The sequence below is a fragment of the Oryctolagus cuniculus genome, chromosome 9 (genome assembly GCF_051225735.1).
Source record: "Oryctolagus cuniculus isolate XC-2025 breed Fujian yellow rabbit chromosome 9, ASM5122573v1, whole genome shotgun sequence".
NCBI lineage: Eukaryota > Metazoa > Chordata > Mammalia > Lagomorpha > Leporidae > Oryctolagus > Oryctolagus cuniculus.
In genome coordinates this window covers 119100119-119125120 of record NC_142875.1, presented here as the reverse complement: position 1 = coordinate 119125120, position 25002 = coordinate 119100119, and the positions used below count along the sequence as shown (strand labels likewise).

Sequence of the window (25002 nt, the reverse complement as noted above, 5' to 3'; positions counted from 1 at the left end):
GAAACTGGGACTAGAACCCGGTGCCCATATGGGATGCCGGCACCACAGGCAGAGGATTAACCAAGTGAGCCATGGCACCGGAATTCTAAAGTGACATATTTTAGAGTTGGAACAATTTGGGTTTTGACAAGGTTAAGAATACAGCCATGAGCTTGGAACAGCTGAAATCTGGTGGGCATGAAACTCACTGACGTCAATAAGGTCAAAGAACTGTTAGATAAGTGTGTAGAATAAAAAATCTGGACTTCTATTTGCCTAGCATGGGGTCCAAAAATAACCAGGGGATTGAGTAGAATAAGGAGAGGTAATGCATTTAGACACCATAGATTTCAAAAATGTCTTATTTCATGAATAGAGAGCAAGGCTTTAAAAGTTCCTATGGAATTTATCAAGGAGTAACTTTGCCTCGCGCTCACTGAGAACAGGAGACACCTCCTTGGGGTATCTGTGTGAGTAGTGGTGTCCAGGGGGAGCAAGCAAGGCTGATGGAGCAGGACATGTCACGGAGAGCACCAGGGAAACCTTTCATAGTGCAGACAGCGTAGGGATTGTTAGGAGAGTGACAGATGGGTGCATGCTGTACCATTGGGGTGGAAGTGCCTGAGAGGTTAGGAGGGGCTTGTATTTAAAGATTCCAGGTGCTGCTAAACTCTTGGTGCTTGTCCAACCTGCTGCCTTTGCTCTTAGTGGCCTCCAAGAAATTAGGGTGTTATTCATGTTACTGTCTTAAGAGAAGTGGACTAGAAGCCAGTTTCTTGGAATGCAGTTGGAGGGGCTGGGATGTCACATGTATGTTCTGGTTTCTTTTCTTGGATTTCTGGTGGAAGGATGGTTCCATAACACAGGCAGGAAAGGACAGGAAGTCGAGACAAGGTAGCTTATGTTCCTAGTTTGTAGTGTCAACACTTCTCTAGGATCTCAGCTTGCTGTAACATATGTCACATAGTGGGCATCCAGTGGCATTTGTTGAATACATTCATTTGTTGAATTCATTTATTTGTTGAATAAATTCATGAATCAATGAATATCCCAAAGAGAAAACTATTGGCAACTTGCCTGAGGCTCAGGAAAATTCAATCTGAAAAGGAAAGCCCAGCAAGATGCAGACTAAATAATGCTGGCAGCAGGTGACTTGCAATGGCTTCAAGGCTGGCCAAGGCCTGGGAAGGGGAAGGCCATCACCACAAATGCTTGAGTCCCAGGGAGGAAGTGATGATTCAGTTGAGCTTTCCAGCTACGCAAAATTCAGCCTTGGATTGCGTGATAAGGGTCAAGATTCAAGCCACGTGGACATCGTTTTCCAGAGAAGCCTGGAAACACAATGAGAGAGATTCAGCCCCTGCTGAGATCCAGAGAGGTGTTGAAGTAGTTATTGAGGTTGCATATATCACAGGGGAATGAACACAAAATAGAAAGACAAATGAACAAGTAAATTCCACAGAAATACAGATAAAAGGGGAATTTAAAGCTGAAATACACAGGTGATTATATAATCAAATTTTTATATTAAACTAAGATTTAAAAAAAATTGAGGTAGATAATGCATGAAAATTTGTAAATGGTAAAATATTTAACAATCGAAGAAGTCAATTTGAGGAATATAATAGGATTACTTTTTTAAAAAAATATTTATTTTGAATGTCAGAGTTATATGTACATATATATAGAGAGACACAGATAGAGAGGTCTCTTCCATCTACTGGTTTACTCCCCAAATAGCCACAATGGCCAGTGCTGGGCCAGGCCAGAGCCAGGAGCCGGGAGCTTCCTCTGGGTCTCCCATGTATGTGGCAGAGGCCCAAGCACTTGGGCCATCTTCTGCTGCTTTTCCCAAGCCATTAGCAGGGAAGTGGATCAGAAGTAGAACAGTTAGGACATGAACCAGTGCCTATATGAGATGATGGCATCTCCGGTGGTGGCTTTACCCACTATGCCACAACACCAGCCCCAGGATTACTTTTCAAAAAAAATTATTTACTTATTTGAAAGACAGAGAGAGGAAGAGACAGAGATATCTTCCATCTGCTGGTTCACTCACCCAATGGCTACAATGGCTAGAGCTGGGCCAGGCCCAAGCCAGGAGCCAGGAGCTTCATCCAGGTCTCCCACGTGAGTGGCAGGGGCCCAAGTACTTGGGCCATCTTCTGCCAATTTCCTAGGCACATTAGCAGGGGTGTGGATCAGAAGAGGAGCATGCAGGACATGAACCAGCGCCCATATCAGATGCTGGCATTTCAGGTGGTAGCTTAATACACTGTGTCACATGCTGGCCCCTTGTAATAGCATTAGACTTGGAGCTACTGGATTAAAGGGATAATGTATTATGGGCAACACATTTAGTGAAGACATAGGGTAGCACACTGGGAAATATATTGTGTTACATTTTTATGGGAATAGTAAAATAAATCATGCACGTTTGCCTCCTGAAACAGGCTCTTCTCTACCAGGAAATGTTAAGTCCTATTGCATAAAGAAAAGTGACTCCATAGATACTATACCCATCTACAGATCACCAAAGATACAAAGCATTTAATCTTAGGAGTTTATCTTAACAGCATAGACTGTAATGTTAAGCTCCATCTCCATGAGCTCAAGTTCACAGTGGAGTACCAAGGGACAAAAGAGATTCCATGATCTCAATGTATTGTCATTGAGGACCAAATTTAATGAAGAGCAGTAACTACACAAATGGGTGCAAGTCCATTCCAGCTTCCAGATCAAACATGAGTTGTTGTGTGTTCTCACTACCCTTGATAGGTAGTTTGCCTAATCTGCTGTTGGTTTCTGAGGAGAGCTCATATCCTCTGGGTCTAGATACATTTTTGTCTCTGGCAATTCTGGTGATTACCCCATGGTTTGTGTTCTCTGTATGACAGGTGCATTTTGGACGATGGCTGATCGAAGGGAGTCCTTACGTGGTGCTCTTTGACATAGGCTACTCAGCCTGGAACCTGGACAGGTGGAAGGGTGATTTCTGGGAAGCGTGCAGTGTTGGCATTCCATATGATGACCGAGAAGCCAATGATATGCTGATATTTGGATCTTTAACTGCCTGGTTCCTAAAAGAGGTACTGTCTACTGTAAATTAATACAACAGAGGAGTGGTGCAAATGAGTTCAGTACCCCCAAGATCTCGCTCTCTGTTTCTGTCTGTTTGCCTTTAAAATTCTAATCAATAGATAGGTCATTTTAAAAAAATGACATCATCTAAAATTTGCTTAACCTAAAGTTTGTGGGTCATTTTTTTTCCTGAGGATGGTCTCAGGAAAGTCCCATGTATGTCAGGAGTGTGGTTCCCTTAAACAGTCTTTCTTACTGATGACATCATATTTCAAGAGCCTCCAAGGGTTGTCTTGAAGAGAAGGGAAAGATGGACAGCAGTCCTCATTGCTTTGTATTGGAGAAAGAACAAGGGAAGAAAGTGAGACCATTGGCAGAACTGGCCTAGTGGCAGATACAGAGCTGTTTACCACCTGTGGAACTAACCCTTCTTCACTGAGCCACGGCCCCAAGACTGAGGCCAACCACCACGCTGTGTGAGTGTGTCTCCTGCCGTCCTCCTTTCTGTGAGTGAGAAATACAGGGGGAGAAGCAAGAAATGAGTGCCCAAATTTTCTCTAACATAAAACAGTTCCAGAAATGATTTTCTTTGCTTTAATGAATGGGGATGTTAGAAAGAAAGCCAAGTGCTCACGTCTCCATTATTAAAGTTGCCACCTTATAAGGGGAGTGGAGTGGGAAGGTTAACTTTTCATAAGAGTGAAACAAGGTAGCTATTAGAGACAGGTGCCCCAACCCTTCATCACTCCAGCTGGATGGAGTGGAACTAGACCTGGTGTCATGAGCGCCTACTGTCACACAACTCAACAGTAGCAAGTGCGACGTATGACTTGTCAGTCACGGGAAAGAAAGGAACACCAGGACACAAGACTGTCTTTCCAATGAGAGATTTTATTGCTTACACACCAGGGGTTTTTTATCACACTACTCATCAGCATGCTCATTGAGGTCAATACACTTATCAGTATCAATATACTTATCAATCTATACTAATTAATACACTTATCAATAAACAACACCACTACTTAATGTGACTTAACTACTTAACTTAGCTACTTAGCTTAACATAACTACTTAGCTTAATCACCTAACAACATAATTACTTAACACACTTATCAATATCACTAATATCACTATCAATAATGTCAATAATATCACTTATCGTAACTTATAGCTAACTTAACACACTTACTGAATCACTTAGCTTAACATAATTACTTAACATCTACTTAACTTACTTACTATAATAATTAACTATCAGAGTAACACTATTTCCTTAATGACTAGAGAGCTACTGGAATCAACACCATTAATATCAATATCAATAATACTACTTGAATTTACTCATTAATCCATAGATCACAGCATACAGTGTTAAAGTAATTTTGAGGGCTACCTAATTATAATAGTATATGTACATCAATGTCTTCAGCATTATTTACAGATACCTTGCATAGGGTCAAAGCATAGTTATGTTATATTACACATGACTGACATTATTTGTAAAAGCTGCGTTTTCAAGGCTCGTATCACGGTCACAAAAAAGAGTGTCAGTGTTCCAGGTCCAGAACTCCATGTCTCAGCAGAGACAGATCTAGGATCAGTTACTTACATCTGGAAGTCGTGGGAAGGCTGTCATTCTGGGCAGTAGGCTCAAAGTTCCCAGGTGGATGGCCAGGCGAGAAGTTGGAGCGGTCCCCTGCTGAGAGGCCTGGTCTGGCTTTGTGGTCAGGTCTGGCAGCAGGCTGATAAGGACTCCAGGCAAGGCAGTGAGACGGCCTCTTGGCTGGTCAGGCACGGTGGCAGGACAGCAACACAGCAGCTCCAGATGGCCTCTTGATCCAGTCGTCACCTTGTGCCACGTAGCAAAAGCTAGCAGGCTGGCTCTTCGACTGCAAGTGCAAGGAGATCCAGAGGTTCACTCGCACTGGGCCACACACACACACACTCACACACAGACAGTGGGGTTACAGCTCAGGGACAGCTCTGCAGGTCGGCTTGTGCTGCTACCTGCTCCACGCAGAGTAGCAGGTTGCCCCTTCAGCTCCAGATGTGTCTCCACATCCAGAGGTTCACACACACCGGGCCATGGTCCCCGAGAGGATGGAGAGTGGTGCAAGGGCTCCCTTTTTATCCTCATTTTCGGCAGTTCTCCAGCTCGCCATCCTCCAGCTTGTCCAATCAATGCTGGTTCCTCCTTGCTTATAGTTGAACAGTCCAGTCAATACTGTTCCCACCTTACTTAGGTTTGAACTGTCCAGTCAGCGTGGGTAGGAGGGTACTGTCCATAGCACACTGTTATCTGACTGACCAGAGATGTCTGCTTGGTATGACAAGGAGTATCTCCCTAACAGCCGTTAGGCATTGCCTCAGCTCCTGACTTATAACTCCACTTTACTTTTATTTTTGTGGTTAGTGGTAACTTCTTAAATCAGTGTTTTATTGCATTTCCACAGTTCATCTCCTTTCCAGGTAAGCAGTGATCCGTGACTCTTTTTGAGATTCCTGTGGGATTCCCCACACCTGGGTCCTCAGTGTGTGATTCTATGCAAGTGATTAACCTCTTTCTCCTCAGTTCCCCATTCCTAAAATAATTGTATATCAGTTAAACTGCTCCTGGCTCAAAGGAACAGAAAGCCCAAATAGAATGCTCATAAAACCTGAAGTCATTTGTGAAGTATTTTATTATTTTTTTCTTTTGACAGGCAGAGTTAGACAGTGAGACAGAGAAAGACAGAGAGAAAGGTCTTCCTTCCGTTGGTTCACCCCCCAAATGGCCGCTACGGCTGGTGCGCTGCACCGATCTGAAGTCAGGAGCCAGGTGCTTCCTTCTGGTCTTCCATGTGGGTGCAGGGCCCAAGCACTTGGGCCATCCCCCACTGCCTTCCCGGGCCACAGCAGAGAGCTGGACTGGAAGAGGAGCAACCGGGACTAGAACCCAGGGTGTCGGCGCCACAGGAAGAGAATTAGCCTAATGAGCCATGGCGCCAGCCGTTGTTAAGTATTTTAAAAGAAGCTTATAAGGGGTAGTCTCAGTTGATTAAACTGTTTAGTGATATCTTCAAGAGTGTTATTATCACTATAATTCATTCATACAATCAACGAATATTCATTGAGTGCCAACTGTGCATTCGTTCCATTTACTTATTAATGTTTACTATGAAGATTAGTATTTATTCTTCCATGGATACAAAAATTGTGATCCATCATGGAAACGATGGATTAAGATGTCAAATACATGCATTTTAGGGATGTGCCATTGAAACCCATGGAAGATTTATTGTTGCCAAATCTGCATGCTTCCTGTGCAGTCCCCTTTAGGTTGTGATGAAATGGCAGCCACGGACAAGATCAGGCTTCACCAACAGCTTTTCTAAACACTGTTCTCTGACACAGGTGACCGATCACGCAGCCGGTAAGCATGTCATTGCCCACTTCCACGAATGGCAGGCAGGGACCGGACTGATCCTTTCTCGAGCCCGCAAACTTCCCATTGCCACGATGTTTACCACGCATGCCACGTTGCTTGGTCGCTATCTCTGTGCAGCAAATATTGATTTCTACAACCAGCTTGATAAGGTAACTAGTCTTTCTTCCCTCCCTGACCCACCCCCTTTTTTTCAGATGGCGGAAGATGGAGGGGGAGAAGTATTGATCTTGACATTTCATCTGCCAACTAGACAGCAGAAATGCCCTTTTAGGTGATCAATATTCAGGACAAAGCATGCCCCAGGGTGACAGACAGCTCACACAGTCTAAGGCTGTGCAGAGTGCAGTACCATATAGTGGTGCAGGACCTGGCTTCTGTCCAACTTTGGAACAGTAGATCCAGAGGAGCATGATGGGAGTCAGGCACTGTGTGGGCAAAAGGTTGGGCTCCAGTTCCGCTCTGCAGCTTGGGACAAGAGGGGAAGTCCCTGGATCCACACATAGCCCCTGGTGGCAGGCAGAAAGCAGGGGTTTTAGGTATACAAAGCTGCTTTACTTACTCTATCCTCCAAGTGAATGATCAATTGCAAGCCACATTATAGATCACGAGGGCACGTTTTTCCTCTGGCTCTGCAATGCATAGGGGGAGTTTTTATTAGGCTCCAGTGAAACAGAAATTATTGAAAAGAGGTGATTATTTAGTTTGGTGGTTTCTGGAGAAAACCTGACTCTGACCCAAAAGCATTCAGGTTTGAATTCTTTATCTCTTTTCTATCAGTAAAATGGGATTAATAACAGTATATCTTCTGTCATCAGGGTAAAAATAGTAAAACATACGAGTATCAGAAATTCAGGGGTTCTTCAGATCTATTGTCTATAGTACTAGTCAAGTTTATTCAGTATTTTAGAGTTCAATTTCACTACCAGGAGAATTAGGAAGTTGTTAAGTTGATATCTTACGACTTGGCCAGTTTAAAAAAAGTTTGTGTATGTGGGGGGTGGGGGGAGAAAGAGAGGTGTATGAATAATACTCAGACAGTAGTACTGGAAAGCTACATTACCATCTCAATGACATTTTGAGTGCCACAAGGTTCTTTTTGAAAAATTTTAACATTTGTAAAGCAATATTCGTGTCCTAATGAGAGCTTTCCTATTAAAGGTTAGCCTACCCTAAAGGTCAAATTATAGACATAAGATGTACGTTTAAAATGAAGTCACCAAGGAATTTAGAACCCCAGGAGATGAGGGAAATTTCCTCCTGGTGTATGACAGTAGTTGAGTAATAAGGGCAAACCAGTGATCTGTGATAAAGTCAACAACTTTGCCTCCCATCATTTTCACAAAAGACTGGAACATTGAGTGTGAATGCATAAGAATATTATATGGTCACAGATAATAGAAGATAAGTGCCCAAGTATATTAGATATTTATATATATTTATAAGGAATAAGTATGTTGTAGTATGTAAATATTATGACTTTATTCTTTCTATGAAAGGTCAGTGTTTATTTGTACTGTCTTCAAATACAATTCTGCATCTCCCCAGTGTACAGACCCTCACTGATTCAGGTGTATAAGCTTAGTTACCTCTAGCTCATCTTTCTAGTAAATTGTCTTAGCCAGCAACTAACAGACAACAGGCAGTCAAGAACTGTTTTGAATTTAATTTGTAATCTTTTTTTACAGTAGAAGCCCCCCCACTGTTCATACTAGTTTTAGAATTTGGGTGGTATATAAGAACACCGTATCATAGGTATGAAAGGTTCTTGAAGTTCAACATAAGGAATGAATCATAATTTAGTGCCCAGGATAAAAAACATGAGAACAAGAACAGAATAATCCAACTTTTGTAAAAGCAGAAATATTAGCACTATTGTACTCAAATAATACTGCTAACTGAAAGCATTTTTCTGTTAATACCAAATCCACAAGCATTCTGATGATGGCTTTAAGTTTTTAGTAACAATCATTAGCAAAGACATATCTTCAACCCTTTTCCACTCAGCTTATGAATTTTCAGAGAAACTCCAAGATGTTTCCAAACGACCCCTGGTCAGTTAACCCCTTGACTATATGGCCAAATAATTAACTGTTTTTAAAAAGCCCTTAGCCTTCTTATACCTTGGCCTTTTTTCTTTTCTTAATAGCAGCACATTTCCTGCCTGGAAATCTGAGAATAGCGCCACCTAGGAACAGAAAACAGAGGAGGGTTAGAACTAGACCTCGCAGCAGAGCCAACTTGGCTTCGGAGTATCTGCACTCATAGCCCACCTGCAGCTCCCCACTCACACTTCCTGCTTATGCAGACCCTGGGAGGCAGTCTTAATGGTTCAAGTAATTGGGTTCCCGACACTTACGTGTGGGATCTGGATTGGAAGCTGTAGATAATTAACTCCTGTGAATCAGTTTTGTGCTGGTCAGCTTCACTTACAGGGTTCCTCTCCCCTGTTTCTGGACTGTGTTTTACAGGCTAATATAAGAGAGTACATTCGAAAGTTGTGCATGGGAAGATGGAATTAGCAGTTGATTCTTATGCAAAAAAAAAAAAATCTAAATCCATGCAGTTTTTTAAAACACTGCACATTAGCATGAGCTTTTTGAAGATTCCATGCATGCCTGGATTTTAATTATTTTTGCAATAAAATAGGCATTTCTCATCCCATTTTCCATGAACTTTTTTGAAGTCCCCTTGTGTACTTTGCCTCTTTTTTTTTTTATATACACGATGCAAAATCAATAAAAAGTTAGGAGACATGAAAATATAAGTAAGACCTATTGTCAACAAAACCATTCCAGACTGTGTGCTACATGTTGGAATTTTCAGAGATGTTTTTAAAATTATTTATTTATTTATTTATATTTATTTGAAAGCAAAGAGGCAGAGACAGAGAAGTTCCATCCTCTGGTTCATTCCCTTGGAATCATTCTGGTTCATTCCCTAGATGCCTGCACTAGCCAGGGCTGGCCAAGCTAAAGCCAGGAGCCAAGAATGCTCTCTGGGTCATGGGTGGCCAAGTACTGGTGTTACCACCTTCTGTCCCTCTCCCCAGCGTATGCAATATCAGGAAGCTGCAATTGGAAGAGAGTGGGACTCAAACCCAGGCACTCTTGATATGGGATGCAGGCATCCCCAAGTGGCATCTTAATCCCTGGGCCAAAGGCCTACCCCAGGTGGAGAATTTAATCATTATCATAAATATGTGGAAAAGTGGACAACATGGTTAAAGAGCTAAGGCTGCTGTGAAGCCACAAGTACCACAGACCTCAAAAAAAGAGTCCCCTGAGGGCAGGAAGGCAGAAGCTGTCGATGTTCCTGACATCACAGATGTTTCTCATGGACACCAGGCTGTCCTGCTGTCCTGTTTCTGTATATTCGATTTACTCATTTAGAAAACTTGTCTTCCAGCCTTTGAAGGTTCAAGTGTGAAATACTAGCTCATCTGTGAAATAGTGTTTATAATAAGAATAATTAAAATAATAGCACTTTCTGTGTGCTGATCTTTCTAAATACAAGGGTACATCAAGCAGTGCATAGAAAATGGAATTAAAAGATAAGTTTATTTTGGTGCAAAAACTTTCGAGTATGCTTCTTAAATGTTTTTTATTTGTTTTCTTCTACTTGGAAGTCAGAAAGAGAGCAAGAACAAGAGGTTGTTTTCATTAGTTGGTTCACTCCCCAAATGCCTGCAGCATCCAGGGCTGGGCCAGGTTGAAGCCAGGAACCCAGAACTTCAATTAGGTCTCCCACGTGGGTGGCAAGTGTCCCAATACTTGAGTCATAATCTGCTGCCTCCCAGGACGCATTAGCAGGAAGCTGGATCAAAAGTGGAGTAGCCAGGACTTGAAACTGGCTCTCCAATAGGGGATGTAGGTGTCCCAAATGGCGGCTTAACTTGCTGTGCCACAACACTTGCCCCTGGTACAAAAAAATTTGAAATACATGCCTATGAGGAAGGTCATGGAAAATGTGTATTATTAAAAAAAAACTATGGATTTCAAGATTTTTATTTTTCTCAAAATTTTTGTATCCTACTGGCCTTTTACATGCTACACCCAAGGTTATAATCATATCAGATATTCTGCTATTTTTTTCTTTTTCTTTTTTGACAGGCAGAGTGGACAGTGAGAGAGAGAGACAGAGACAAAGTCTTTCTTTACCGTTGGTTCACCCTCCAATGGCCGCTTCGCGCTGGCCAGGAGCCAGGTACTTCTCCTGGTCTCCCATGTGGATGCAGGGCCCAAGCACTTGGGCCATCCTCCACTGTACTCCTGGGTCACAGCAGAGAGCTGGCCCGGAAGAGGGGCAACCGGGACAGAATCCGGCGCCCCAACCGGGAGTGGAACCCAGGGTGCCGGCACCACAGGTGGAGGATTAACCTAGTGAGCCGCGGCACTGGCCTTTTTGTTTTGTTTTGTTTTTATATTCTGCTATTTTATGCCAATGTCTTTGTACTTTCTTTCTTTGTTCTTTGGGAAGCTAGTTTTTCAACCCAAAATAACTTCCCCCAATTTTAACTTTCATGTCCCAGTTCAAAAGCCATTTTATTCACGAAGCCAATTTGGAAGATACAAAGATGAATAAGTTCTGGCCCCTGCTCTTGCAAATCTTCCATTCCCGAGGTGATCCTGACAGTATGAACACTAACTACACAGCATGAGGCATTTTCCTCCACACTCAACCAGAGTGTAGGATCCTGCTCTGATCCTACACCTTACTCAGGCATATATTCATTTCTGCTTGATTTTTGCCTGTTTGCTCATCAATTTATAAATTCCTTGAAAGCAACAGATACACAAAGATTACTTAACAAATGTTTGGATGATAGATTTTGTTGCTGGAATGGGCCTTATACAGCTTTTACGAATCTTCTGCTAAGCATACAGTAGGAATCCCATTCAAATATTTTCAGAGATGGTTGCAAATGGCCATGAAAGAATGTTCTAGTGTTTTCCTTGTCTAATTGTTAGAATCATCAAGTGAGTCTTCTTTTTAGTACTTTCCTCTCTGTGAGGTAGTAGTTGTTGGAATTGACTCATTGATAGAGCAGGAGTCTATATGCTATAAAAGCAGGCCAGAGTGCACGCTTTGGAGTCAGATTGGTGATCAATTTAGGGTTCTGCCAGAATACATATGTAATAGGAATTTGACTATGGTCCAGTTTCTTGAGTGCTAAGCGGTTCACTTTCCCCCTCTGTGGAAAAAAAAAAAATCACATCTCAGTAGCTTATGAGAATCAAGTAGGGTATCATGCTAAGAAGAGTCCCTGAAATGGCATGATGAAAAACTATAATCTTTCTTAAGAATAGCACCCTGCTGGGGCTGGCATTGTGGTGAAGTGGTTTAAGCCACTGTGTGCAACACAGGCAACCCCTACGGGGACCAGCTGCCCTACTTCTGACCCTGCTCCCTGTTAATGTGCCTGGGAAAGCAGCTGAAGATGACCCAAGTAGTTGGACCCCTGTGCTCATGTGGGAGACCTGGGTGTAGCTGCTGGCTCCTGGCTTCTGCCTGGCCCAGTGCTTGCGGTTAAGGCCATTTAGGGAGTGAACCAGTGGATGGAGGATCTCTCTGTCTCTTCCTCTGTCTGTAACTTTGCCTTTCAAATAAATAGATCTTAGAGAGAGAAAAAGCACCCTGCTGATACAGCACCAGCAACTTTATCTACTCTTTTTTTTTTTAGACATCACTACTTTCAAATATAGCTGTGTGTCATATAACATCTTGTAAATGAGTGAAAGGCCAGTAGCCTCAGCTATGGTCAATTATTTACAAGATGGTTGGGGATTTCTCTTTATTTTTTTAAAATTACAATGCCCAGAATGATAGATGATTGTACAACTTACTGTACTATCTAATCAGAGTAGCTGCACACTCTTTGCAATTATAAAATGGAAGGAGTTATGTAACCATGGACAAATGTTTGTCTTTTTTTCTTTTTTAGGTTCTCTTTCAGTAGATTAAGGTTGATCACAATTATCCTTATTTTCAGTGTCAAGTTGAATGTCAACTTTGTTTCACTGTTTCTGAGAAAAATATGATGAGAACCTTGGGGAGAGAAATTAGCTCTTTTGAAAATGCAGGCTAAGTAAAACAAAATGCTGTAAATTCAAGAATTATATTTGATTGCAGCAAAGTGGAAATACCATTTATTTAGGATATTAAATAGCAGGAAAAGTGAAATAAACAATGCTTTTAATAGCATAATAGTTATGTATTTTAGTAATGGGCTTAATAAAAATGTATTTACTGTCATTACAGCCTTAAAGAAAAACACTTTGTGAAATAAGTGATTTTGTTTTGTTTGTGTGGAAAGATTCATGTAAGCAAATGTGTGTGTGTTTGTTTGTTTTTAACAGTTTAACATAGACAAAGAGGCAGGGGAGAGGCAGATCTACCACAGGTACTGCATGGAGCGAGCCGCTGTCCATTGCGCACACGCGTTCACCACAGTGTCTGAAATAACAGCAATAGAAGCAGAACATATGCTCAAGAGGAAGCCTGGTAATTATCCCCTGAGTTTGTCACCTGTTGTTCAGTTCTGAAGGCAGTAGAGTGTGAAGATTTTCTTTTTCTGGCAAACAGTGGCAGTTAGAAGAAACATTGCCCTCACTCATGGCTCAAACCTTTACACTTAGGTTAATTCTAGATTCCAGCAGTGAAACCAGTGCTGGGTTTCTTCTGGGATATTAAGTGTTCAATCTGTGCTTACTGAATGGCTGAACTAGGCTTGATGTGCCTGAGGTGTGAACTCACTTGTCCTAATGACTTTGGTACATGGGAGCAAGCTGAGCTAAAGCTGTTCCTTGAACAAAATTAAAGCCAAGAACACAGAATGTGTCTAAGACTGTCCCAGGCCCACATCTTGTATCATTGCTTCAAGGCTCTGGTAGAAGCCTGTTATTTTATCTCTACCCAGACCTCCTTGCAAGCTTCTCTAGGAACCATCCCCAGACTCAACCAGAATTTGCAAAGAAGTTCTTTAACAGGATCTGGCCATAGCTGATTGGCGCAAAGAAGACAAGTGACATAAGCCAGGCCAATTGAGATGCTCCCATAGGAGGAGACTGAACAAAGATGTCTGTTTGAATGCTCTCTTGTGTAATGGAAATGTCAGCTCTGAGGCTCTTGAAAGTGTCCATTTGTTGCACTGGATGCAGGCAGGTTAAACTACAACACAGTGCCGTAGGAGGCAGAAGCTGACAAAGAAAGGACTCTCTGGGTTCTCCACAGTGATTTAGATCATAGTTGAAAATCAGTCCTGAGGTTCAGCTAAACGTTTGCTGTGACACACTCCAGCATCCTGTTAAGACATTGCTCAGTACATTTGTTTTTTTGTTTAATTTGACTGATAGAGTTAGCAGTGACAAAGAGAGACAGACAGAAAGGTCTTCCTTCCGTTGGTTCACTCCCCAAATGGTTGCCACGGCTGGCGCTGCACCGATCCGAGGCCAGGAGCCAGGTGCTTCCTCCTGGTCTCCCATGCGGGTGCAGGGCCCAAGCACCTGCGCCACCCTCCACTGCCTTCCCGGGCCACAGCAGAGAGCTGGACTGGAAGAGGAGCAACCAGGACTAGAACCAGCGCCCATATGGGATGCTGGCACTGCAGGTGGAGGATTAACCAAGTGAGCGCCAGTACACTTGTTTTAAAAAGACTTAATTATTTCTTTGATAGACCGAGTAACAGAAAAGACACACACACACACACACACACACGGAGAGGGAGAGGGAGAGGGAGAGGGAGAAAAAGTCTTCCATCCAGCAGTCCACTCTAAATAACTGCAAAAGCCAATTTGTGCCAGGCCAAAGCCAGGAGCCAGGAAGTCCATCATGGTGTCTCATGTGGGCAGCAAGGGCCCAAGAACTTAAGCCATTATCGATGACTGCCTTCCCAGGGGCCTTAGCAGGGAGCTGAATTGGAAGTGGAGTAGCTGGGACTGGAACCAGCACTGTGATACGGGATGCAGGCTGCACAAGGGGCAGCTGAATTTGCTGTGCCACAACCCTGACCCCTTTTACTGCACTTAAGTCAGTGCTAGTTAGCAGGTGTCTATACTTGTAGCCAAACAGCTCTATTTAATTCGAGGGTGCTTCTGAAAATCCGTGGGAAATGGAAGTGAAAAATGTTTATTTTAGTGCAAAAAATGAAATCCACATGTATAAAGGAATTTCTGAAAAAATAATGGAAACATATATTATATGAAAAACTGCATGGATTACAAAAATTTTTGTACCAAAATAAACTTACATTTTGCTTTCATTTTCCATGAACTTTATGAAATATCCTCATTTACCACTTTCTTACATTTTCATTTTCTTAGGGATCTGACTGGAAAGTAGTGGTGAAAAGCAAGGCCTTTGTGCCAGACTGCACCTATGTTCCTCGCTGTGCGGCATTGTGACGGGTACTTCAGCACTCTGTGCCTTGTTTGCACAATGCGGATGATAATCCTATCTCTTGTCTAGAATTGTCGTGTTGATACAAAGCGTTAACGTATAGGAAGGACTGAGCTCCGTGCCCGGTCTATTGCAAAGGCTCAGAAAAAGCAGCAATTGTCGATTTGTGTGGGTCACTGTCTAGATTTTCCCGAGTTCTCGTCTGGACTTCTGGTTGCCCACAAGTTGGCTTCACCTGGAATTTCCACAATATCATCTAATCCATTTAGGCCAGAGATGGAATCATGTGGTGCTTCTGGAATTGTGAAATCTCTGACCGCTTTGTGGCTTAAGGTCAATGGATTTTTAGTAGATCATTAAACATACAACATTTTTGAAGAGCATTTATAAAAAGGTATCATGTAGCACAACTATGATTGTATTTTCCAGTTTTTCTTTAAGTCTCCCCCATTCAATAGTATAACCCCAACTAGAATGCTGAGAGCACCGTGCCAGAGCAAAAGGCAGAGGTTGGATGGATCAAAAAACTTACATGGGATGCCGGCGCTGTGGCGCAGCGGGTTAACGCCCTGGCCTGAAGCGCCAGCATTCCATTGGGGTGCCAGTTTGAGAGCCAGCTGCTCCACTTCCAATCCAGCTCTCTGCTATGGCCTGGGAAAGCAGTAGAAGATGCCCCAAGTCCTTGGGCTCCTGTACCCCTGTGGAAAGCCTGGAAGAAGCTCCTGGCTCCTAGCTTCAGATGGGCACAGCTCCGGCCATTGCGGCTAATTGGGGAGTGAACTGTTGGATGGAAGACTTCTCTCTCTCTCTGTCTCTCCTTCTCTCTTTGTGTTATCTCTGATTTTCAAATAAATAAATAAATCCTAGAAAAAAACTTACATGGGACCAGATATTTGTAAGAATATCACCATATACTATTTAGCAAGGGCCTATTTATTCCTGTATTATTACACCTTTGCCATAACTCTAAGTCAAAATAATTTTAAAGATTTATTTATTTATTTATTTGAAATACAGAGTTAAAGAGAGAAGGAGAGCCATAGAGATCTTCCATCCATCCGTTCACTCCCCAAACAGCCGCAATGGCCAGGTCTGGGCCAGGCCAAAGCCAGGAACCAGGAGCGTCTTCCGGATCTCCCATATAGGTAGCAGGGGCAGAAGCACTTGGGCCATCTGCTGCTGCTTTCCCAGATGTGTTAGCAGGGAGCTGAATGGGAAGTGGAGTGGGCAGGACAAGAACCACTATCTATGCGGGATGTGGCTTCACAGGCAGTGACTTAACCCACTACGCAACAGCGCCAGCACCCAAAATAATGTCTGAGATCATGAAGATGTTATTTTATCTGAAGTATTGGAAACAAGGCAAAATTGTACATTTTCTGATTACTAGTACACAATTGAATACCACATATACAATCAGTATCATATATTGCTTTATTCCAGTTTGTCATTTGCCTCTTAATAGAGTTATTAATAACCTTACAAGTACTGATTTTCAGGCCCATATTAATAGCTTATTGTGAACTTTCAATACCTTTTTTTAGTCAACATTTTTCACTTGTGTTAACATTGCCTAAATTTAGAGAGGTGAATGACACTGGTGTTGCTTTCTATTTGGGGACTATAACAAGAAATTTAAAACCAATATTGCTTCCAGGAAGAAGAAGTAATTGAGGGACTGAAGTGGGAGACTTTTCAAGGCATATATATTTTAGATTTAAATGAGGGGCTGGGGGCCACTGCTGCGGTGTAATGGGTAAAGCCACCACTTGTAGTGCCAACATCCCATATGGGCTCTGGTTCAAACCCCGGCTGCTCCACTTCCAATCCAGCTCTCTGCTATGGCCTGAGAAAGCAGTACAAGATGGTCCAAGTGCTTGGGTCCCTGTACTCACGTGGGAGACCTAGAAAAACTCCTGGCTTTGGATGGGCACAGCTCCTGCCGTTGCAGCCATCTGGGGAGTGAACCAGCAGATGGAAGACCTCTCTCTCTGCCTCTGCCTCTCTGTAACTCTGCCTTTCAAATAAATAAATAAATCTTTAAAAACAATAAATAATGGGCTAGCATCGTGGCATAGCAGGTTAAGCTACAACCTGCAACACTGGCATCCCATATGGATGCTGATTTAAGTCCCCACTGTTCCATTTCCAATCCAGCTCCCTGCTAGTGTGCCGGGGAAAGCAGCAGAAGATGTCTCATGTGCTTGGACCCTGACACCTATGTAGGAGACCTGAATGAATCTCCTGGCTCCTGGCTTTGGCCTGGCCCAATGAGAGGCAGAGAGATTTTCTAAATACTGATTCACCCCCTAAACGGCCTCAAAAGCTAGAACTGGGTCAGGCTGTAGCCAGGAGCCTGGAAATCCATCTGGGCCTTTTACATGGATGGCAGCGGCCCAAGCACTTGGATCCCCATCTTCTGCCTTCCCAGGCACATTAGCAAGAAAACTGTGTCAGAAGTGGAATAGCTGGGACTTGGACCAGCCTTCTGATATGGGATGCTGGCATTGCAAGCAACAGTTTAACCTGCTATGCTGTAAACACTGGCCCTTAAAAATAAGTTTATTTTGGTGCAATAAGCTTTTTAAATGCTTATATAGAGGAGACTTCAGAAAGTTTGTTGCTAATATTCCACTGTGATTATGTACTACACGTTCTGTATCCATTGAGATGCATGGGTGGATTTCTTATCTGGGCTAATGTGACTAACCTGCAATGAATATGGGGGAGCAGGTATCTCTTTGATACGCTGTATGCATTCCACTCTGTTATACACAGAAATGGGATTACTGAGTCACATGGCAGATCCATGTTTAGTTTTTTTTTGGAAGCTACATGCTTCTCTGTAATGGTTGTACTAATTTGCCTTCTGATCAACAGCATATAAGTGTTTCCTTTTCTCCATATCCTTGCCAGCATTTGTTATCTTTTATCTTTTTGATAATAGCCACATAATGAGACAGACTTCATTATGCTTTTGATTTGCATTTCCCGGAGGCAATGATATTGATCATTTCCCCATGTATTTCTTTTTTTGTTTTTTTTTTTTTTTTTTTTTTTTTTGACAGGCAGAGTGGACAGTGAGAGAGAGAGAGACAGAGAGAAAGGTCTTCCTTTGCCGTTGGTTCACCCTCCAATGGCCGCCGCGGCCAGCGCGCTGCGGCCGGCGCACCGCGCTGATCCGATGGCAGGAGCCAGGAGCCAGGTGCTTTTCCTGGTCTCCCATGGGGTGCAGGGCCCAAGCACCTGGGCCATCCTCCACTGCACTCCCGGGCCACAGCAGAGGGCTGGCCTGGAAGAGGGGCAACCGGGACAGAATCCGGCGCCCCGACCGGGACTAGAACCCGGTGTGCCGGCGCCGCTAGGCGGAGGATTAGCCTAGTGAGCCGCGGCGCCGGCCTTCCCCATGTATTTCTTAGCACAAGGAATACTATTCTGCCATTAAAAAAAATAAAATCCTGGCATTTACAGTAGAATAGGTGAAATTGGAGATCATCATGTTAAGTGAAAAAATTAGACACAAAAAGACAAATACTGCATATTTTTTCTCATATGTGGAAGGTAGGGGAGGAAAAGTTATTCTGAATGTGGAATAACAATTACCAGGAATTGGAAAGGATGAGGGGGAAAACTGGGAGGTAGGATAAAAGGCATCAAAGCACACTCAGAGAGGAGTTCATCAGTCCTGGTGTTCCTTAGCACAGTGAGGCAGCTGTAGTTCAGCGCAGTGCATCGTATGCTGTGTAAGGAATGGGAAGAACTGCTCTGAGTGCAGCTCTAAGTGCTCTCTAAACACCGAGGGAAGGTGGGAATGGGGGTGCTGATGGCTCAGTTTGCTCAGTGGACACTGTGTGCATCTTTTGAAATTCTGCACTGTGCGCCATCAGTGAATACAAGTTATTACTTGTTGGTCAAAATTTTGCAAATATCAAATAAAGGGGGAAAGCTCATAAAAAGTGAATATTGTAAAAAAAAATTATGCATGGGCTGGTGCCACGGCTCAATAGACTAATCCTCTGCCTGTGGCGCTGGCACCCTGGGTTCTAGTCCCGGTCGGGGCGCCGGATTCTGTCCTGGTTGCTCCTCTTCCAGTCCAGCTCTCTGCTGTGGCCCGGGAGGGCAGTGGAGGATGGCCCAGGTGCTTGGGCCCTGCATCCGCATGGGAGACCAGGAGGAAGCACCTGGCTCCTGGCTTTGGATCGGCGCAGTGTGCCCGCCGTAGTGGCCATTTGGGGGGTGAACCAACGGAAGGAAGACCTGTCTTTCTGTCTCTCTCTCTCTCTCTCACTCACTGTCTAACTCTGCCTGTCAAAAAAAAAAATTACACATGAATTTCAAAAAATTTGGCACTCATATAAACATCCTTTAATTGCATTTTCCATGAGCTTTTCAAAGTCCCTTTGTATGTGTGTATGTGTATCTTTTTTTCTTTAAAAACTTACTTACTTATTTGAAAGGCAGACTTACAGAAAGGCAAGAGCAGAGAGAAAGAGGAGAAATCTTCCATCCACTGGTTCACTCCCCAAATGGCCACAAGGGCCAGAATTGGGCCAATCCAAAGCCAGGAGCCAGGAGCCTCTTCCAGGTCTCCCACGTGGATGCAGGGGCCCAAGGGCTTGGGCCATCCTCTACTGTTTTCCCAGGCCATAGCAGAGAGCTGGAAGCAGAGCAGCTGGGACTCAAACTGGTGCCCATATGGGATGCTGGCACTGCAGGCAGCAGCTTTGCCAGATGAGCCACAGTGTGTGTATCTTTTGTATGGTTTAAATACTATGGTATTTAATCATATTAACGGCATTAATGCAAATCTCTTCCATCTCTGCATTCACATTAGTAGCCATAAGACATGATAGACGTATTTACAACTACAGAAATACGCAAAACACTGTAAACAAAGCCCTGTCTCTGTCTCTCTGTCTCTCTGTCTCTCTCTCTCAGAGCTGTTTGTCAGACTATACCAGCATACCACTGCACATGGGCTTGTGTGTGTGAGATTATTCTGTCATACAAATACTAACAGAAGATCTCATTGGCCTAAGTCTTTAAGCTACTAAACACAGAGGAAGCCCTACGAAGGATACCATGAAGGGTAAAGCATTTTGAGAGGTAATTGTCATCCTATCCTAATCGTGTTGCAGAGTTCATCTAGGGATTGTTCTCATGAAAAGTTTCACTGGAAATCATGGCAGCCTAAATTTGACTTTGCTGTGGCAGTGTGTAAAGGGATATATGCAGCCCTCCATCTTCATTGATTCTGCATCACTGATTAAAATCCTATATTGAAAATATTCTGGGGCCGGCACAGTAGCATAGCAGATAAAGCTGCTGCCTGCTGTGCTGGCATCCCATATGGGTGCTGGTTAGAGTCCCAGCTGCTCCATTTCTGATCCAGCTCTCTGCTGTGGCCTGGGAAAGCCATAGAAGATGGTCCACAGGCTTGGGCCCCTGTACGCATGTGGGAAACCCATAAGAAGCTCCTGGCTCCAGGTTTCTGATCGGCACAGTTCCAGCTGTTGAGGCCATCTGGGGAGTGAACTAGCAGATGGAAAGACCTCTCTCTCTCTCTCTCTCTCTGCGTCTTTAACTCTGCCTTTCAAATAAAATAAATAAGTCTTTTTAAAAATTCTAAAAAAATTATATCTGTACTGAACATGTATGGCTTTTTGTCCTTGTCATTATCCCCTAAACAATACTATAGAACAGCTATTCACATGGTATTTGCCTTGCACTGGGCATTGTAAGTAGTCTAGAGATTAGTTAGAGTACATGGGAGGATGTGCACATGCTATATGAAAAACACCATGCAATTTTATGCTCATATAAGGAATGTGAGCATCCTCAGATCTCGTTATCTATGGGGTTGGGGGTGGAGGGTCCTGTAACCAATCCCCTGTGGATCTTGGGGAGTAATTGCATAGCAAGTGCCTGATTATTTAATAAAAACTCACAAACACCAATTTTTTTTCTTAAGAAGTGACCAAGAAACCTGTGTTGATTTTCTGAAACCATTTCAAGAGAACAGCCCATTAACTAAAAGCACCTTCAAAATGATGTGACATGATTATAATTGTAGCTCACACTCCACTGCCACCTCCTAACTTCTTTGACATCACTTCTTTTTCCTTGCCTTTTTTTAAACTGCTATTAAATGTGTTCAACTTGGTAGGTGGTTCTCATCCCATAATCTGAGTACTCTTTCTTTCTTGTCATAAAGATGTATTCTGGAAACCCAAGAATATATACCTACCTGAGCAATCAAATCTCCTGAGAACATATCAGTTATGTTAGAATAAAAAAAATAGAAATTAGAGGGGTGGACGCTTGGCCTGGTGGTCAAGACACAGCTTGGGACTCCCCCATGCCCATTCAGAGTACCTGGGTTCAATCACAGTTCTGCTTCTAATCCCAGCTTCATTCTCATGCACATGGTAGGAGGTAGCAGTAATGGCTGAGGTAGTTGGGTTGCTGCCATCCACATGGGAGACCTGGATTGAGTTCCTAGCTTCTGGCTTTGATCTGGCTCAGCCCCAGCTATTGCAGACACTTGGGGGGTGAACCAGTGGATGAGAGATGTCTCCATCTCTCTGCCTTTGAATAAATAAAAATAAATGAATTTTAAAATGTAATACTCTAAAAAATTGAAATCAGAAATAGGGGACTATTTTTCTGTTTTCCCAAAGGATAGATTTCCCATGTGCTTGGCCAAACCAAGATGGCAAGAGGTAGCATAATACAGTGGTTAGAAACACAGCACTTGAGGAAGATTCTCTTTTTTTTATTATTTTTTTATTTGACAGAGTCAGACAGTGAGAGAGAGAGAGAGAGAGAGAGAGAGAAAGAGAAAGGTCTTCCTTCCATTGGTTCACCCTCGAAATGGCCGCTACGGCCAGCACTGCACTGATCTGAAGCCAGGAGCCAGGTGTTTGCTCCTGGTCTCCCATGCGGGTGCAGGGCCCAAGCACTTGGGCCATCCTCCACTGCCTTCCTGGGCCACAGCAGAGAGGTGGACTGGAAGAGGAGCAGCCGAGACTAGAACCCAGTGCCCATATGGGATGCCGGTGCCACAGGCGGAGGATTAACCTAGAGAGCCACAGCGCTGGCCCGAGGAAGACTCTCTTGGTTCTGCTTCCACTCGCCTGCATGTTCTTGGACACAGTTGCTGATCCTCTGTGCTTCAGTCTCTGTCCCTGAAAATGCAGAGAACAGTACCCGTGCTCTCTGTTGTTGCAATGAGTATCTGAGTCACGTCATATACCTTTGAGAACCGTGGGTGGTGCCCAGTGAGAAATCAATACATGAACGATGTAATAGTATCACTACTTTGCCCATGGTACCCATTACTCATTAGGATTGTAGTCAGAGTCTCCTGATTTCCTCCCTCAACCAGGAGATGAGGTTCTGAGATTTTATGAATCTTAAATCAAATTGTAGTCAGAAACTAGCCATGTTAGTGGTTGTCTGACTTCATTTATTTAAAAGTATGTCTTCTTCTGCAATGGTGCCCTCTCTCAAAGGGGAAGCTTCATGATTTTGTTTTGTTTTCAGATGTGATTACTCCAAATGGATTGAATGTTAAGAAGTTTTCAGCAGTGCACGAGTTTCAAAATCTCCATGCCATGAACAAAGCTAGGATCCAAGATTTTGTTCGAGGTCATTTCTATGGGTATGGCTTTCTTTTCTTTTTAAAAATTATGTATGTATGTTGCATGTATGTATGTATGTATTTATTTATTTTCATTTGAAAGGGAGGGGCAGAGAGAAAAGAGAGAGAGAGAGAGAGAGAGAGAGAGAGAGAGAGAGAGAGAGAGAGAGAAAAGAGAGAAGAGAGACACAGAGAGAGATCCTCCATCTGCTGGTTCACTCCCCAAATAGCCACAACATCCAGGCTGGGCCAGGCTGAAGACAGGAGCCAAAACTCCATTTGGATCCTCCATGTGGGTGGCGGAGACCCAAGTCCTACATCCATCATCTGATGGCTCCCAGAGTGTGCTTTAGCAGGGAGCTGGAATTGGAATGGGAAGTTGAGTCAGAACATGAAGCCAGGCACTCCAATGTGACATGACAGCATCCCAAGTGGTATCTTAACCACAGAGCCAAATACTGGCCCATATGCTTTTCTTCATTTCAAAAAAATTAGCAAGTGATTTTTAAGGATCTTTGTAGCAAGAAAACAGGATTGTTAGAGTAAGTGTCTGTCTTCCTGGCCTCCTTTTCCTTCAGCAGAATTCATGGGTGCATTTTGTTACTGTTGCTTTATTTCATCCAAATCGGTTTTGTTTTGTTTTAGTCATCTTGACTTTGACCTTGAAAAGACCTTATTTTTTTTCATCGCTGGAAGGTATGAGTTCTCAAACAAAGGAGCAGACATCTTCCTAGAATCCTTATCCAGGCTAAATTTCCTGCTGCGGGTAAGAAACTTTTATGACATGATATATTGCTATTGTGGGAAAGACTTCCAATGGGAGGTACAGAACTTTTTGGCTTCTGAAATAGTTTTCAAGAGAACATACAACTTTGAAGACTTCAAATGATAACCTTATTCTAAAAATGACTTCAACCCTTCTAGTTCACATACTGGAGTTATTACTTCCTGCACACATGTATTGGTCTATGTTTTCAAGTATATTTTTCTAACAAACACTCAAACTTGTCACATTTTATGTATCAGGTCTTATGAAGCCATTATAACATTATTTCCCCTTACATGAGTTTGTAACCAATTGAAAGATAAATATCCACAAATTAAGTAAGTGAAGAGCAAAATATCATCTTTTTAAATCAATGAAGATTGGCTTGGATTTATAACAGCAAGAGGAAGTGGCTTGGGTATGTGAAAACAGATGTACTAATGACGAACCTTGGTGTTACCCAAACTGTCCCATCACAGGCAGCTCTGGTCATAGTTGCCCCCCTCAGTTGAGTAAAGCCTTCAGAGAAGCAGTGGCTCATGATCAAGAACTACAATCCCAGCTCTCTGTTGGGCATGGCAGACACAGTCTTGGTTCCTTTCCAACTCCCAGCCCTGCCTCCTCCCTGAGACTGAGCGTTCAAAGTATTCAACTAAGAGATGTCTCACCATATGGAAATACAGATGGGAAAAGGAAATTTTTTTTTATTATTTTTTTATTTTATTTATTTTTTTTTACAGGCAGAGTGGACAGTGAGAGAGAGAGAGAGAGAAAGAGAGAGAGAGAGAAAGGTCTTCCTTTTGCCGTTTGTTCACCTTCCAATGGCCGCCGCGGCCAGCGCGCTAAGGCCGGCACACCGCGCCTATCCGAAGGCAGGAGCCAGGTGTTTCTCCTGGTCTCCCATGGGGTGCAGGGCCCAAGCACTTGGGCCATCCTCCACTGCACTCCCGGGCCACAGGAGAGAGCTGGCCTGGAAGAGGGGCAACCGGGACAGAATCCGGCGCCCCGACCAGGACTAGAACCTGGTGTGCCAGCACCGCTAGGCGGAGGATTAGCCTATTGAGCCATGGCGCCGGCTGGGGAAAAGGAAATTCTTACTCCCAACGATATGGAATCATTTTTGCTCAGTTTTCCAACTAATTCAGTAATTAGAAACATTTAGCAATTGAAGTAGCTATAGACAATGATACCATGTTAAAATTATTAACTGATGTTATTAGCTTATATTCCAATCCCAGCACATAAAAATACAGAATAAATATCTGGAAGATACTCTCAGGAGACCAGTGTAAAATTCTCTTGGTGAGATACCAAGATAATCTATATTGTCCTGAGCCCTGTACTATGCTGTGGTTAAACTGTTTCTTGGACTTAGGATCTTTTCCTTAGAGAAGATGTTGTATCAAGTATGTTGAAAGATTTTCTGAAATCTCAATAAGTAAGTTATATGTCAATAAGAACATAAGTCAGCAATAGAACTGAAGACTATAAAGATTATTCTGGAATAATGTTTCCTAGTATGCGTCTGTTCAACAGACTGTATGAATGCACTCACAACTATATCCAGTACACATCATGTTTAGTGCCATTATTATTAAATGTATCCATTCAGTTATTAAATATTCATTATGTTTTTAGATGTGAAGAAATAAATTTCTTGCTGTTGTATTACACATTGAAGACTATTACCAGTTTGAGAGTTGTGGTAGT

The 25002-nt window shown here is 43.1% G+C and overlaps 1 protein-coding gene across 3 annotated transcripts in view; it reads left to right on the top strand.

The window, feature by feature from the left end:
- The window catches only part of GYS2 (glycogen synthase 2), a 61943-nt gene that overhangs the window by 11590 nt on the left and 25351 nt on the right, over positions 1 to 25002 (top strand). For 2 of the 3 annotated variants that reach the window (XM_002712722.6, XM_089304638.1), the window contains exons 3-7: positions 2877 to 3068; positions 6457 to 6639; positions 12847 to 12991; positions 22430 to 22547; positions 23172 to 23292. In XM_002712722.6, the coding sequence (XP_002712768.3) occupies positions 2877 to 3068; positions 6457 to 6639; positions 12847 to 12991; positions 22430 to 22547; positions 23172 to 23292 (759 nt within the window). The remainder of the gene's footprint in view (positions 1 to 2876; positions 3069 to 6456; positions 6640 to 12846; positions 12992 to 22429; positions 22548 to 23171; positions 23293 to 25002) is intronic. The other variant, XM_089304637.1, reaches the window with a different exon arrangement.